General features: G+C 41.4%; 1 protein-coding gene across 2 annotated transcripts in view; it reads left to right on the top strand.

The window, feature by feature from the left end:
* Positions 1-18,226, top strand: part of UGGT2 (UDP-glucose glycoprotein glucosyltransferase 2) — a 4,352,373-nt gene that overhangs the window by 3,694,134 nt on the left and 640,013 nt on the right. For both annotated transcript variants that reach the window (XM_044072987.1, XM_044072988.1), the window contains one exon: positions 7,883-8,065. In XM_044072987.1, coding sequence (XP_043928922.1) covers positions 7,883-8,065 — 183 coding nt within the window. The remainder of the gene's footprint in view (positions 1-7,882; positions 8,066-18,226) is intronic.

The raw sequence follows: 18,226 nt of genomic DNA on the forward strand, positions 1-18,226 counted from the left end.
ATGCAAATGGCACTGTCAGATATAGTAGAGTGATTCAGAAACACGTAAAGCAGGTACTTTGTACCACTGCTTTCACCTTTCTCTGAACACCCAGAATTTCTTTGTACAGAACAGTAGAGTGCTTGCAACAGCAGTGGCAGTATAAGAACAGCACATGTTAATTTGCTGCTGTCGGAACCAGTGACCTAGATTAGGTGTGCTGTGGCCCTCTACATCAATGCAGAGATAGTACTGTCAGCCCCCAACTTACACATGTGTAGCTTTAGCCATCCTAGCTACAGGCAGATTTTAGCAACCTACAGGGGGCATGCAGAGAATTTCACAGGTGTCAGCCTTGGGTCATGCAGTCATTCTTTGATATTACGTTGCAACATGTGGGGTAGCATATGTCATTCCCAAGGACTTCAGAGGAGAGAATCGCCACTCAGTGAATGTTTTCACTATTTCCCATTTGTCTGAGGTCCTGGAAGCCTTCAGTTGCTCATACATTTGCCATCATGGCTGCACATGTTCCACAGGGTGTCAGATACATCAACAGAAAAAGGACTTCCATTCCTTCAACTGCTAGGTTTGCAATGCCCTGGGTATCTTGTGTATCTTCCCGTACTAAATCCAGGCAGTTTCATTGATCATCTTGTGTAAGGGAAGTGAGAGTATGATATATGCTGGGTCAAGTGGATGGATTGGCAGACAAGCTGTCATCTGACCATGTGGAGTTTTCATGGCTTAATCACCCTACCCCTTTGTGCTGACAGTCCACCTGTAGGATGGGTGGGCAAAGGGAGGGCTACTCACTAACAGTATGCCCTTCCCCCTGCTACAGGGTAGATGTACTCTACTCTTCTCCCTCCACCCCTTCATCCTAGCATCTGTCTCATGAGCTCCACCCTTCTGTAGTTCTCATTGTACCCCTCAACCATGGAGAGGCACATCCAACCTCTCTGTCTCTCTGTCAGTTGTCCAACCCATTAATTGAGTTTTGTTTACTTGGACTGTAAGTCAAGGCATTGTCCCTCGGTCTGCAGAACAACTGCAGAAACGTGGACTGTGGTAGAATGTGTTATTGGTCAACTTAAAGGATACTTTTGTCTCGATGTAGCCAGTGTGGCACAGTGTTGTTCACCTGAGACTTGCAGCTAGATATTTGCAGTGTGTGCTATATTGCATAACGTGGTTGTGCAGATGCAGCTTCAATCACAGGGAACATCCCAGCAGGCCCCATCACATTTACTGGAGCAGTGAATGAGGTGCAGTGCAGCTTGCCCAGTGGAGAACAGGTAGCAGCAGGACACCATGTGAAGCAGAGGTGGTACAATGTATTATGGTTTTGGCACAAAGGTTGTATCTGGTCTGCAACTGTGGGCCATGCAGAGACAACACAGAATAACAAAATGCATGTGTTGTCAAACCCAGGCTGTGCAGTACAGTGCATAGACTGGCCATGCTGTATATCAGACATTACCTTACCCACACAGGTCAAGGGAGTGAGCAGGACAAGGCACAATTATCATCATTTGTGGAGGAGGACACAATGACATATTGCAGGAATGATATCATATTGGCCATGGTCTTGGGAGAGGATGTGGTGGCCACTTAGTCTGGTAGCAAGTTGAAGGGATTCAGGAGTCACACCCTCTAATGTTAATGTGAACCTGCATGTCATGAACCTTGGCAATGTGTACTGTGGGGGTGTGCAGTCTTGGAACTTGATGAGGTCTATGACAAGGGATGGCATAGAATTATGAGAACATGTGTGTGCATCTTAATGGTGTGTTCCTTGTTGGGAACCATCAAAGCTTACAGCATCCACATTCTGGATGATGACTATTATTAGGAGAATATTACATCTGCCCACTGAGGATACTGATGCTGTAGAACTACAGGAATAAGAGCAGATATTTGGTGAGGGTGCCCCAGGGTTGGTATCTGATGAGAGGCAGTGGCCATATACGTGAAGCCAACCTTAGCCAGGTGGGGTGGCCTGTTAGGTGATAGTTGACAGTAATGCTGTCTCAGGAATGGTTTGTTATCTGAGCACGCACAACACATGAGTGGCCATATCACAGCCGGAATCTTCTCAGGCCATGGACGTCAAGACATGCAGAGGCAAACAATAAGATTGTTAACATCTGCCTCATGGATGCACCAGTGGATGGAGTGTTGGCTACAAGTGATCTCAGTAGTTGATGTCTGTACTACATGTCACTCTACAGGCACTGGATGTCATCTAGCAGGCCTTACAGCATGCTTACCATCTTCACAGTATCAAGTAAAAGCTGTGTGTTCCTGGATCACTGACCTACACATCTACTGATTAATGCCAAGTGCTGCAGCCAAGTCAGAGAAGGCGCAAGGAGTCATGGCTGCACAGCAGACCACTGTGCCTGTCTTGTATGGGGTATATGTACAGTCAGAGGAATTGTGGCTCATAGATGCTGTCTAGGCTGGGAACTCTTCTGTAGCCTGAGCGGAGCTCAGAATTGCAGGATTTCCCCCAAACACTAGTGAGGTTGGTGCTTCAACCTGCCCCTGCACAAGCTTCCCACATATGGAGAATGTATATGAGCCCTCTAGTATTAAATGTTTCAAGAAGTGCCACTGTGGTTTTAAACTGTGCCGTGTGTACACTACCATCATCATCATCAATAACCCCAGGTGACCTGAAATCAAGCATGTGCTGTCCTGTTGTGCTGAACCTATAAAAGCAAGACAACTGGGGCAGCACTTATGACAAAATCTATGAGTGCCATATGGATAACTATATACTGTTATGTAGGGTATTAAAGTTATAGACCAAAGATACCAGAAAGACAAATATGCAGAAGCTTCTTGCTGAATAAGCTGTGCCAGGTATATAGTGCACTGTACAGTGTAACAGCTGATACTTATCTAGTGTATTCCCTACAGACACTTGGGCAATCGTTACCTGCCCAGCTCCCACATCCAAGCCACCACTGATAATGAACCAGACAGAGATAAGAGGAACTCCTTTACCTCTGTGAGCCACTTCCATGTTAGTGGTCTACGTCTTGTAAGTAGACTAGCCCCAGGCAGTGTCACATGCCTTGCTATCAGCATGCAATAATGCATCAGATACTCCTCTCCAAATCTGATATAGAATCCCATTACGACCACTCTGAGCATTTGTGTCCTGTACAATTCCATTCCATGCCTACTTCTGAAAAGGTATGACCATGTTCCTTTTTGTCACAATGTGCATGTGATGTATACAGAAGTAACACCTCTGTCATGGCCTCTCTTACAGGTCCATGACAAGATGTCTACACCAGTGGCTTGTACATCTTGGCAATTGTGTGTGCATGGCTGTATGTTCCACAGCTCCATGTAGTGCCCACTTACCTGCCCCTGTTATACTATTACTTCTCTCACTTTTCTTTATGAGCTGCACCTGTGGACATGTATCATAGTCACTTTCCTTGCATCAGCATGTTGAAATCCTGTAATACACTGTACACCCTGTCTGCCTCCCACAGTATGCATTGCCATGTCTCACTCAATGTACAGAGGTCATTGTAACCTACATGGCATGTCCTATCCTTGGTCTCTACATTGCCACTGGTGTGCCCTCCCCCTCAACTGTTCATGAGAGTGTCATGGTATTGTGCTCTTTTCCCACACCCACATACGTCACTTTCTTCATGACCCTGTTGCTGCCATCCACCATGGTTGAACAGTGCAGTGCAGTGCAGTGCAGGGTTACATTATGAGGTATATTGTCTTCCTTCAGTTTGTCTCTTTCAAAGGCCTATAAATGTGTGACTTCACAGTCCTAAATAATAGTAGGTCTTACACAATCTGGTAATGCTGCTTTAGATCATACTAATTTGTGTGTCATACTGAGGCAGTTATGTTAATGAGGGAATTTATCACAGTTTTGATGAATCACTACCTCAGCATGCCAAGTAATTAGCACTATGTGTGGCAAATCTACTCATCTCTGCTTGTCCTGGGGCTCTGTACTGTATGCTTGGGCATGGCGTTTGTGAAGATTGTAGTGTCGTGGCTCTGTGCTGCAGAGACCTTTTTGAAGCATCTTTTTGCTGCACTTTACAACAGTGGAACACCACCTGTCTGACCAACAGGTCTTGACCTACAGACCACCAGAGGCATGACCTGTGCAAAGTTCATCCCTATCCATATTTAAGTGCAACTTGGATCTATGGATGGATAATAGAAAATTTAACCCAGGACTGCCCAGTGTATTACTAATGGATAGAGACATTTCCTAAATGTTTTATCCCACTCATAGGTCCCCTCAAATTATTTATGGTATGATCCCAGTTGTTCTAAAAGGGTTAATATATAATTATCAGCCATGGGATGGGTAAGGCAATCTATAACCAAATGGGATAGGTTTGTTTGAGCACAAAAAAAGGAAATTGGCTAGGCTTAAAATGCCCCTCAAGGGCAGTATAGCCAGGTACTTACCTATGAACCAACAAACTGCATGCCACATGGTGTACAAGCATACATCCATGCCACCATTTTGCTCTTTGAACAGACCTCCATGTGTGGCTGCAGCTGCTTCAACATCTGGGAACTGCAGGGCTCCTACATGGTGTCTGACATAAAGCAAGATTTTCTTCTTCCTCCACAAAGATTTTCAGGAGCAACTGCTAGACCAATATGATGGCATTTTTTACAAGTCTGATGCCTGGAATTAGTTTGTCAGGATAGTGATTGATGCTGCTGGCATCAGCTGTTAAGGTGAGGAGTGGAAGCATTGGTACAGTAACCTGCAGCAGCATCACCCTGACCACCTTAGTAAGTGGGAAGCAGAAGTTAGACAGAATTTTATTGCGAGCATATTTTCACTTGTCTTTTTACATGTCAAACACTGTATTAAATTTCTTCCTATTTTATCTAACAGTGGCTGAGTAAGTAGTACAGGAAACATGGGAGGAAGTCACTGGAGGCAAGTCCACCTCTACCAGCCGCAGGGTGTATTTGACATATGCACTGCTGCATTGTACAGCTTTAACAGTTTGTTCAACATGTGTATGTCCACTAATGTGTTCTCTTTTTGATTACTTTTTTCTGCAGATCTGTTTGTGGGCAGAGGAGCAGTGACCAGTCACCTCGGCCTGTACCAGATGACACCTCTTTTTTTGGATTGATAGTGAGTGCTAAGTCTGGTGCAGCAGTAGCGTTGTCACCTCACAGCAAGAGGTTCTCCCGTTTGATTCTCGGATAGAACTCCTTCTATGTGGAGTCTGCATGTCCTCCCCGCAGTCAAGATGCGTTCAAAAGACATGCTGAATGGGCGTACCTTCGTTGAAGGTTGGGCATTGAGCTGGCACCTTGGCACCATAAAAATCTACTGCTAATCATTAGCGGACCAGAGTTCCGCTGTGGTGACCCCTAACCGGGAAAAAGCCGAAAAAAGAAGAAAAAGAAGTGATTGCCAAGTCTGCCTCTGAGCATGGGGACAGAGGCCTACTTTCTGAAAGTGACCTGTAGAGCACACTGACAGCCGCTGATGCCACTACTGAGTAGGAGACCAAAGTCTCCTTTTCTGTTAGTGGTCCGGGGGGAGGGGCTGGAGTCTCCCAGCATCTGTTTATGTCGGCTGGAGACATCTGAGGTGAGCCAACAGCTGGTCGCTCTTCTCACAACTGTGAAACATCTCCTGGCATGGCCGTTTGACCCACATGACTATCAGACCTTGACCACAGACCACCAGAGGCATAGCCTGCACATGATCCCAGATGTAGAGATGATTAATATATGTGTGGCTTGGCCTCAGAGCTGTTTGGAATCCACCATCTACTCTGGCTTATCGCCCCCATCCATGTATTCCCCTGACTTGTGTGTCACTCCCCATACCTTGCTTGTTGTCCATTGCTTTTCATCACCAAATATTTATCCCTTGTCAGTCTCTGTCCATCCCCTGCTTGTCTACTCTTTTTGTGTCAGTACTATCCCTTCTATTTCTGGGTTTTATGTCTGTGTGCGTCCTCCTCCTTCCTTACCTTCTCCCTGTCTTTTCAATGACCATTTCTCATTACCTTCCCCAACTACCGTTCCTCTTTTTAAATGAAAAAGGGAGCCTTTTCCACAAGAAAATAAGAGTAACTGGGGCCTTTCAGACAATCAATAAATAAATACCCTTCTTTCCCACAAGAAAATAAGAATAATTGGGGCCTTTCAGACAATCAATAAATAAATGCCCTTCTTTCTCACTAGTCATTCCTTTTGGTCGCCCTTGTGCATTTTTCTATGCTTGTTATTTTCCCTTTTTAAATTTTCTATGCCCCCTTTTCCTTCCCAGTTATATAACAAACTGGATTGGATATTTGCTATGCTTGCTATTCTTGGCCTGTCTGCCACTGTGCATGTGGGAGCAGTGAAGCACTTCATTATGCATGTGAGTGCACATAGCCTTAAGCATGCCTTTCCTGTGACATTGGCCAGTCCAGTCATGAGTGTGATTCTGCTAATCCTGTCTAATGCCAGTTGTCTCCATAGCATAGTTCCAGTAATTTACTTTGCATTCCTTTTCTTTGACAATCAGTGGTTTGCAAGCCCTGATTCATATCTAAGCAACAACAGGCTGGGTTGTACTTAAGGATGCTTGATATTTAGAGTTTTGCAGGTACAAAGTGCTTATGTGTGCAATTCGGCCAATGTCTATCTTGTATTGCTGTCTAAAGTTGATACCATAGAGGACAGAGAGTTATTTTTTTTTTAAAACACAATTTTATTGATTTATGCCAAAAAAAAGAGAGAGAACAACACCATTAACATATTTGTGAGGTTCTGTTGCCTTAGTTTTATCCTATAATCCTGTAGAAGGAAGAAGTGTCAGGGTGTCATTTTTTTTTTTTCCCAGGTCCATTTACCAGGATAGTTAGAAAAAAAAAGAGGAGGAGTCAGTGAGCCCAAAAGTATGAAAGTTAAAATGAGATAACTATGAGGATTAATTGTTACTCGGTATCCAAGAGCAGGAGGACAGAGAGTTCTTAAGTTAAACTGGGAGGTCATTGATAGGGATAGAGAACTGTTTTTTTTCTTCCCTTTATTTCTTTGCTCTTTGTCCCATTACTTTTTCATCTCTGTTTGTGGGAATGTTGGTATACAGGCTGTATGAAAGAGATATATTGCTTGAATTTTGACAAGAAACTATTGGTATCATAGTTATTGTTGGTGAAATGCACATACCAGAAAGCATGTCATATCATCACTTCATCACTGTGCAGAGAAAGAAATAATGCAGTATACATTTAGATGAACAGTATCAAAGACCTAGTGCAGGAAAGGGCCAATTCTAAAAATAAGCTATCACAAAGTGGTAAAAAATATTAAAGTACTACTAAAGTTAATTATTCAATGAATCTTTTTGTAACTGTATTCACATTGTGTTTATGTATGTCAATATATTTTAAATATATTAAGTTTGTATTTACACAGGTAGAGAATTATAAGGACAAGAACATGTTTTTATTCATTTACATGCAGTTTGATTTGTTAGTCTAGTGGACAGATTTTGCAGCTTGAGGTGCTGTTTATGTTGGTGTTTATTATGGTGACAATTGTGATGCATGGTTATGTTATTGCAAGACTCTTGGCTGTTTGCCCAGTGCTTCCTCTAAAAACAGATATGATAGAGATGGTTGTATAGTCACTAGGGTTTTCATGTAATTTAAAATCCATTTTATTTTGTGCACTAGCAGCGTTCTGCATCCCTGCCATCTGTTGTTTAATGGAAGGCAATAGCAACCAACAGCAGCTGTATCATTTTACTAAAAAAATCAAAATAAAATAAATAGCCTTGTTAAAATATGTATTATATGTTGTGAATTGTAGTTTAAATAGTATGAATGTATCTTGCCTCTAATTTTTTTAAACCCATTGTTTTCAGGAGATAATTCCTCACATGGCAAAAGAATATGGCTTCCAGTATGAGCTGGTACAGTACAGATGGCCACGGTGGCTTCATCAGCAAACTGAAAAGCAAAGAATTATATGGGGTTATAAAATACTTTTCCTGGATGTGCTTTTCCCTTTGGCTGTGGATAAAATTATCTTTGTGGATGCTGACCAGGTAAAAAAAAAACAAAGTAACCTCAGCAGAAAATGAATAAGAACAATGCAGATATTTAAAGCTGTCCATTTTTTCCTTTTCATGTCGGTATTAGGTTCTTAAGCAAACATCTTTTTGTTTAGCACATGCAGTTTCTAAATTGCAAAATAAAATAATGTAGGTTTCATGCATAGTCAAATGCTACAGGAATAAGTACATTCTGAATCTTTTATTTATTTATTTATTTTTTTTAAGTTTTATATAAATGTGAAGGGAGTGTGCATTCTGGCCCTAGGTAGCCTGAATTCAGAAAATCTGTAGTAGAAGATATCAAAAGATTTTGCAGTACCTGAACAAGTTTTCTGGTTTGGTGGTGATCTCAATCTGTGGGATGAAGAATTTTAAAAGTGTTCAAAGCAATTGTAACTGTCGTCAGCTCTTTGGTGCAGAATTATAAAGGGTACCCAGGCAGCTTTGGTTCAGTTAGCAGTTTAAGATCTGGATGAGATAACATAGGAGAATGAGACTAAATAGCCAACACTAGCCCACCCATCTTGTGGAGAGGGAAAGTAGCTCCATCTGCTACAGGACTGAACCCAGTAGAGGTGGGTGACTTGACAAACAACATAAAATATGTGAATGAGCAATAGGGTTGCCACCTTTCGTTGTGGCTAAAACCAGAGTAAGGCCACACCCCGTGCATCACCAGTAACCCCGCCCAACATGGCCCCTCTCCCGCCCACATCCCACAAATTTTATGAAGTCACTGTGACATCGCCTGATGGGAACTCCCTCTTTTTTCTGTTCCTGATGCCCGATTTCGGTTGATTTACTATGCTTTTCTGTAAAAACGCTAAGTAAATCAGCCAATTTACAAACTCCGATAGTCTGTTTACTTTTTTGAAACAGAATACCGGAGTTTGTACAGTGTTTTCCAGACTACCGGAGAATCAGTTTGATTTCTGGATAGTCCAGAAAAAAAAACAGAGGGGTTTCAACCCTAATGAGCAACCAAAAACAGTATACATGTCACAGCAAGAAATGGGTTTGCAGTGAATTTTAGCTGGAGAGCTTGTTTGGCTTTCTCAGTTTTGAGCTTTTTCATCACCTAATTTATTTAAATAAGTTTGCTCTCGGTTGCTACATAAGCACTGTGTTTGCCCTTGTTTTAACAAAGCTCCACAGTTTGGCAACCAGCTACTGCTCTCTTGTATTTATCTGATCAATCCAAGGCATCTGCTGATCACTGCAAAACTTAAGTAGAATTGTTCACTGTATATTGCACTTTTGAACTGCATTTTTACCATATCACTGCGTATTTCAATTGTTTTTTTTTAATTGTTGCACTTTGCTGTAGCATAGACTAGATTCAGACCTGCTTAATCCAGGTAGTTCTGTTTGTATAACTTGAGCACTAAACCAGGCCATCTTTTGCGGGAGAAGGGTCCACTGCACTCTAGTGGCAGGAGTGTGTAGTTAGAACTCATCTGATTGAAGATTGCTGGAACAGAGCTCAGTTTTGAGCTTTTTTATTGGTTTATTTGTTTAAATCAGTTTACCTTTGTTTGCTACATAAGCATCATGTTTGTGCTTGTTTGCATGTTATGCACTGCCAAGCAGTGGTGGACACTGTTGGCGGTTATAGACGCAAACACTTCTTCCTGCATATTTTCCCTTAGTACTCTGCTGGTGCTCCATTGGTGAGTTCTCGTTATTGTCCCTCACTGACAGGTGATACATTCAGCGAAGCTCTTGACATACCAACACACATCCTACCCACTAGCCCTTCGTATTTTTTGTCCACTTCTCCTGTCCTCATCTTTACCTGGTCCTTCTGTCCTCTCCCTGTTTTCTGACCACATCAACTTACCTAGCATTATGGATGGACAATTTCCCACAGTTTCTCCAGCCAGACTGGTCAACATGGGCATCCTGAGGCAATGCAGCAATTGCCTCATGTACACTTACAACCCACTTCTAGTCCACACTAATTCATTATGTGAGAGATGTATCTATATCAAGAACCTAGAATTCAGGCTCTCTTGCTCACCAGTCAGTTCATCTGATACTAAGCAGGTTGTCAGCCTGCACAGCTCACCTCCTGCACCTACCAAATCAACACTCAGGCCTACATATGCGGAGGTCCTTACCAGAAGCTAACCTAAACATCAGAGACCTCCCAAACACAAACACAAGCATGATTCACATAATTCATCCCTGCAGAACATAGTACACATAATATATCAAAACCAGTGTCTCACCAGTCAAGTCCCTAAGGCATAACACAAAAACAAAATTCTTAGTTATAGGTGTCTCAATTGTGAGACACACAGATGACCCTCTCACCAGGTTGGATAAGGAAAAAGTCATGGTCAGCTGTCTGTCAAGTGCGAGGATTTGCTACATCACACACGCACTCAAGTCTTTCAATAACAGGCACTGTTATGACTCTGTCATAGTCCATGTTGGTGCAAATGACTTGAGATGTACCTCACTGGACTACATGAAGAGACACATGACTGAGCTCTATGATTATATCTCAGGCAGGTATGTCAATAGCCTTATGCAGCATTTTACCTTCGCCTAGGATGATACCTCAACACAAACAAAAAATGATTGACTTTAACAAGTGGCTTAGTTTCTGGTGCCATTCAAAGTGGATCCATTATCTGTCAGCCTGGCATGACATGGTCACCAGACCTTGATGCTTTGCCACAGATTATCTTCATCTGTATCCCCTGGGATTTCAGTTACTGGCTAAGACTCTTGCCACCCCCATAGTGCCTTTTTAGGCAATGTCACAAGAACAAAATTCCTAATGTAAAAATACCCTGTAACAACAAGCTCAAGGTTATGGTGCTAAATGCTAGGAGTCTAAACCAGAAACTGCACTCACTGGAAGCAGTCCTCATCTTGGAAGATGCTGACATTTGTGCAGTCACTGAGACCTGGTTTAAGGCTGTGGAGAGCACCCCAGCTATAGCAGGTTAGATTTCCTTCTACACGTTCAGACCACAAACTGAAGACATGAGAACTAATGGAGGTGGTGTATCAAGATTCATTAAAGATAAATACACCTCTAGATTGGTTAAACAGCATGATTCCCTTGAATTACTTCAGGTGCAATTGACTGTAGGTAAGACCCCTCTTCAGGTCATTGCCAGCTATACAACCCCCTCCATGAATCCAGACATCCACTTAGCCTACTTGGATCTACTTGAGTTAATCAAGATACAACCAAACACCCTGGTTTTGGGTAACTTTAATTACCCATCCATTGACTGGGCAAATTGTACATGTTCTAACTCACTTGCCCAAAGTTCCTGGACTTTTTTAACAAGTGAGTTAACAAGTTCCTGGACTTTTTTAGCTCATTTTTGACACATGCACAAGGGGCTTAAATATCCTGGATCTGATGCTCACCAACATGGGGGACCACTGCACCACCCCCAGTGTGTGGCCATCCCTGGGACCACAAATCAGTCTCGCTAGAAGTAACTGTAACATAAGACACCCCTCAGCAACAACTATACTAAAAAACTTCTCCAAGGCCAATGACAACCTCTTACATGACAGCATAAATAACTTCATACCTCCTCAGCTATGCTCAGTTATACACCTAAGACTTATATGAGCACCTATACAATTGTATCAACTCTACCATACCTGATAGAACCAAAGCAAGATATTCAAGGAAAAACAAACCTGCCTGTGGACAACTGCCATTAATAGGCTGTACAATAGGAGAAAGAAATTGCTGTCTAAGAGTAGGAAAGAACAGTCTCAAAACTAAAAACACTCCCTCCTCAACTTAAACAAGCAAATAAGACTCCTAGTAAAGTCCTCCAAAGCTAACTACGAATCCAGATTAGCTGCACTAAGGATAACCTCAAAGTATTCTTCATTTACATCCATAACCTCAAAGATAAGGCCCAGATTTACGCTGAACTCATAGTTAATGGTACTGCATATACAAAACCTGTGGATATAGCAAACATGGCGGCTGACAGGTTCACTGAAAACTTCACTCCCCTGCCCCTGACATATATACCCCAAAACATCCCTAATACCTGTCCGACACCTAGTATCTCTGAGGAGTAGGTCTTAAACTCCCTTGCCAAGGCCAAAAACATAGTCTGTATGGGACTAGACAACATTCTGGGCTGTATTCTACATGGTTAAAACAGGAATTAGCATCACCATTGGGCATGCTTTTCAGTCACAGCATAAGCACTGGCTTTGTCCCAGTGGAATGGAAAACAGCTACCGTCATCCTGTTGCACAAAGGGGATGCATCCACAAACCCTGGAAACTAAAGACCCATTAGCCGGACCAGCCTTATCTGCAAGGCCATGGAATGAATCATCATGGACCTTATTAACAAAGCTAGGAAATCTCTAAGCAATCGATCCCCCCCAGTTTGGCTTTGTCAAGGGGAGATTGTGATTGTTAAACTTGGTGGACTTCTTCATGACAGTCACCAAAGCCTTAGATGAGGGCAAATCTGCATACAGAACTTGCAGGAGAGACAGATTTGTCACACAGAGGTTGCCCCACCTTTGGAACTAGCTTCCTATTCATTTAAACAAAGCCCCTCAGCCTTATTTAAGCAAAATTTGGATGACTGGATGGGTAACAGGAAATTCACTCCAGGGGTTAAACCTGTGTCCCTCTTGGACAGGGGCAGTAGGTGCTGATTTTAGTGCCTGGTTGGACCAGACATCTTTGGAACATGGGTTGAACTTGGCTAGGCTTGAAAGGGCCCTGGGGTCGTTAGCTTAATAAACTCTTATGATCCTATGATCATTAATGTCAAAGAACCCTCCATTGTAAGTTTCTACTCCCTCAGTTTGTCTGTAGGCAAGGACAAAAAGCATCCAGCAACCATTCATTAAGACTGCCTTACTGATGACCTTTCTACCATGTGTACGTCCATTTGTTGACTTGTACAAAGTTATTTACTCCATGCCCATCTCCAACAAAACATCAGTAGTATGTGCATCTGCATAACGTGTAGTTCATAAAGACAACATGATATGTGTATTAAAGCATAAAATAAGGTATTAATGTCAGCTGTGGATTGTTACAAGAATAAGGCTAATGTACTTGTATAAAATTGCTTCATGATACAATCTGAGAGCAGATTTAGCTTGTGCATATAGTCACAATTGTTAGTGTATGATCAGAATATATATGCAGTAAGGTTTCAAATGCAGCAAAAACAAACTGTTCAAGGAATGTACAAGTAATGAGAAATTTGGACTAGAATGCTAGGATATAGTGGAATTCCAGTATGTCACTCAAACTATGAACAATTGCACCTAGCCTGTATCCATTGGATACCAGTGTTAATGGGTTAAAAAAAGTGCTCAGAATGATTAGAAGAGCTGTAAGGAAAGCTGAATAGTTGACTAGGAAGGGAAGGAAGCTTGGTAAGAAGGTGAAGGATAAACTGGAGGCAGTTAATGTGTCTGGGAAATTATGGAAAATGAGAGAAGTGAACCTCTAGGTGGGGATGCCAGGGGAGAAGAGGTTTCCCTTACAAATATTTGAATGAAGATTAAATGACATGAAAATGTCTTTGAGGGAGCATATAGTGATCCAGGATAAAAAGTGGGAGGAGGCGGATTCGGTGCAGAATGATCATTCCACTGTGTTTCAAGCACTAGAGATGAGAACGTAGAACTTGAAACCAAGGCTCAGGTGGTGAAAGTATGGATTGATTATGTAGAGGCAAAGTTGGTGGATATTGATGATAGAGCATGAAGTATAAAATTCCAGACCGGTAGGAGATCCTGAAAAGTAGGAGGAGGGAGATTCTGAAGGATTTGTGAAAAGACTGATGGTTAAGTGGATAGATTTGAAGAAGGGCAAGACTGCCATGGAAAGGGCCCATAGAGCAGTGTAGTAAACTGGTATGAGGGTTTCAGACATACGCAAGGCTCCAAATTTATGCACTGAGAGAGAACATACTTGTAGCTGTGTAGAAACCAGGAAGACAGCTTAATGTTGGTGATGAAAAGGAGTATGTTGACTTGGAATTTTCCATTGAAACCAGAAGAAAAATGAATGCCTTTTTCTCAGTCACTAAGATGTGTATGTGGGTGGGGAGATAAGGTTGTCAGTTTTTGTATGCAGTCCAACTGCAGATTTTCTTTTTGGGGGGTTTCTTAATGTTTAGCGACACAGTGATGGCATTGGGGGGGTGCTGCAGAAGCCCACACCTGCTGAGAACTGAGCCTGTGATGGAGACATGAGGATCATTTGCCATGCAGAAAAGTAATAATTGAGCGGGAGTAGCAAATATGACAAATACCCATTTCCTGTACTTCACTGGCAATAGCTAAAAGAAAAGGTGGAACTGCTAAGGGAAAAGAGGGAGCAGCAGTGTCAGAATGCAAAGAATGAACAGGAGTGGAAGGCAGTATCCTGAATGAACTGAGGGATGACTGGACATTGTCAGACTCAGAAATATTGAGGACTGTTAAAGAAAAGTTAATTGAGGATATTTGGTCTGAAGGAATTTTGACTGTTGAGTAAAGGAGGTAGACTATAATTACAAGTATCAAGGACATGATGAGGGGGGATACTGAAGGGGTAAAGATGAGTGTTATGACCAAAAACTGTTTGGAATACTGCTGGTGGGAAAAGGGGTGAGGTCAAAGATGATGCTGCAAAATGAGGAAAGAACCAAGAGGGTAAGAAGAGCAGAAAATTGATAATGTAAATACAAATTATTTTAATGTATGAATACCCAGTGTTAATAAGGGAAGGCCACTAAATATACATTTGAAGGTACTCTAACTGGTATTAATGACTGCTGGAGTTGAGTATTCCGAACTATCTGCTACAAACATGAAAGAGTGCTCTGTAACAAGTCTTTTTAATAAGAAACAATATTAGTTAGCCAATGGCTACATGTTCATAAAGATGGATGTAAGATCTAAAAAATGTAATATAAGTAACTTTATTGTAGATTATTTGTCAGTAGAAATATTTTTAGGAATAACAATATTCCCCAGCAAGAGTTGAAAAATAGAATTGTTTGATAAGCTGTTCAAAGTTTGTGAATCTTCTGCAGTAAAAAAATATGTAGTATGGCTGTGCTCTGTATAATAATGGTGTTGTTTTGCAAAGCTTATTAGCAAACATCTAATAAATATTAAAAGGATGAACAAAGGGGACAGAGGATGTTAGAGTTACATAATATATTGCTTAAGGGTATAGTGGTATGAATGACATAACTGAATGAAGGGGTAATAGAATTCTATTTGTGGTTGGCGGTCCTTGCTTGTAGGGGTGAAATAGCATAAGACTTGTGCATCTTTTCTTTTCATGCAAAATGAATAGGGGGGACAGCAAGACATTTTTTAGGGGAAACATAGTTGTTGTCCCATTAGATAAGAGAATTTAAGCTAATAGAGGGTACAAGAAAGAAAAGGGATTAGGCCATACTTGGGAGGCACACCCATATATGCACTAGCAGTGACCATTATTATGGTTAGTGGATGAGAGATGATATGAGATAGTGGAGATATCCAACCTCAGAAGAAGGAATTAGTGAGATGTACATATGGATGAAAATGTTAATGGGGGGACAGGAGCAGGTGTAAATAGTTTTGAGGAAATATTGTAAATAGTATAAAATGTATTGTGCTTTAACAGGAGAAGATTTATATGTTGGGGAGAAAAAGATAAAAAGGAGAATAAGTTGAAGGAGGAAGAGGCAGAATGAAAAAGAGTGGAAAATGTGTTAAAAAAAATGAAGAGTGTAGGGAATGAGAAAAGACAAGAGAGACAGGTCCTGGTGAGTGGAAAGGAGATGGGAATTGCATGTTGGAATATGAATGGTATGACAAATCCTATGAAGTGGAACAGAGTTTTCCAGTACCTTAAGAAGCCTGGAGTAGATGTAGCATTGATGGAAATACATTTAAAAAGATGTGAGCACTTGAAGTTAAAAAGAATAATGTTTAAAGTGTTGGCAGAATCATCATGGGGTAGAATGTTGGGAAGGGATATAATTTTAATGGCTAGGAATGCACTGGAGATAGATGTAGAAGAAAAGATTTTAGATTAGAAAAGACATATGGCTGGAGTAGAAGGTTGGTTATTGTGGAAAAGTTGACATTAGTGGAAGTATATCTGTAGCCCCAATTACAGCTAGTAGGGGAAATCCTGTCAATGATCCTAGTGAAGCAGGAAGGCACTTATATTGTTGTGGGAGACTGGAATTTGTGTTATAGGAAGAGATAAGTGGGGAGAGCACAGATATATTTTTAAGTAGGTATATGCATGTGACAGAATGAGTTGATAGTCGGAGGTATGGAAGGAAGATGGGAAGAGAAGGTGGATTTTTTTTTTACTTGCCTCAACATAAGGGATGGTAAAGAATTGACAAGGGAATTATAGAGGTATTAGTGTGATGGTGGAGCTGAAACTTTTGCCCAGTCATGCATTCTTGTGACTTGAGGTTAAGTATGGGAAACAAGACACGTAAAGAAGGCATTGGAGGTTTCCTAGGGTGTATGATAACTGGCATGAAATAAAAACACTGTGGCAAGACAGTGCTTAAAGGGGTGTCAAGGAGTGATGGGAAGTGGAATGAAGTGGGATAGATGTTAGAATCAGATTTATAAACAGAGGGGAAAATGAGGGAGATTAGAAAAAATAAGGTACCAACTGGAGAGGGAGATGGAGAGTTTGCAGAGGAGATGAGTGCCAAGGGGAGGGGGAGAGAGATGATGAGAAAGAGGAAAATTAAACAAAGGTTAGAGCAAGGGATGGGTAACAGATGATAGTTTAAGATAAATAATGTGGAGAAATTGTACTTTGGAGTGAATCTGCAGGCTGTGAAGTTGTTAATAAGAATGAGGCAAATGGGGAAGAGGAAATATGAGAGGAAGTGAGGGCCTTAGGAAAAATTTAGGTTGTGCTATAAGATTATTTAGTAAGGAGAAAGAAGAGAAGGTATATGAGAATGATGAAATGGACTGGTGGGAGAATACTGATTTACCTAGGCTGGGGAACAAAGGAGGGATAGTTTTAAAATGGACATAATGGAAGAGTAGTTGACGGAGTCCAGCTTAAAATGGCCAGGGGAAATCACCTGGAATGGATGGTATCCATCTGGAAATATGGGCTATTGTAGAAAAGCAGATGATAATATGCTGGGGGATGTTTAATAAAATAAAGAGAGGGGAATTGCCTCCGGGATCATGGAGCGAAGCAGTTGTAATGGTGATTTTAAAGGCAGGGATAGATGACATCCTACCATCTTTCTACAAACCCTTATCAGTACTTAGTCATGTTTACAAGATGTTCATTGCCATAATGGCTAATAGATTATTGGTGGTGTTGTCAGAGATCATTTGCTGAGATTAGTTTGGGGGTGGGGAAGTTGGAGGGCAGCAGATAACATGATAATAACATTAATAATAATGCAAGATGTCCAGGCATATTGTAAAAAGTTATTGATTTTGTCATTAGATGCAGAGGTAAAGCAAGGATATATGTTTGAATTGATGAGACAGTGGGGCATGCCACAGAGGTTAATAGAGGTAATAAGGAGAATGTATGGTAACGGTTATGGTAAAGATCAGAACAAGAATATTTAACACATTTGTACTGGAGAGAGGTACAAGATAGAGGTGTCCTGTGTCATCATTGCTCTTTGCAATGTATGGTAGAGCCTGTAGCCATCTGGTAGAGAAGGTTGAATGTAGAAGTATATACTTGGAGGGGGAGTACAGAGAAAGTTCTGTATGTTTGCAGATAATAACCTTGATTACTTTGGTGAATCTGGAGGGATGGGATGCCAGTATTATAGGAGATAGTCAAGAAATTTTGGAAGAGAACTGGGTATAAAGTTAATGAAGAGAAGATTCAGCTTTTGAGGGAACCATTTGAAATGTTGGGACTCTGATTGCGAAGTCCCAAAATGTAGACACTGAAAGACCGAAAGTCTGGACTTAAGTATGCTCAGTCGAGATCGTAATTTCTTGGAATATTCCTTTTTCTCAGAGTAATGATTATCTCAGAGTTGAAATATACAAGTTCAGGGGGTGTGGGGGACTTGCCCCCTGTAAAAAAGAAGTTTAAGGAGAAGATTGATGTGGGTATGTGCTCTTTTTCAATATGTTTGTCTTTTTTTTTTTCTCTGTTTCAGGACTCACCAGTCTT

Source organism: Protopterus annectens, chromosome 5.part1, assembly GCF_019279795.1.
Source record: "Protopterus annectens isolate FY-2018-M chromosome 5.part1, PAN1.0, whole genome shotgun sequence".
In the NCBI taxonomy this organism is placed as follows: Eukaryota; Metazoa; Chordata; order Ceratodontiformes; family Protopteridae; genus Protopterus; species Protopterus annectens.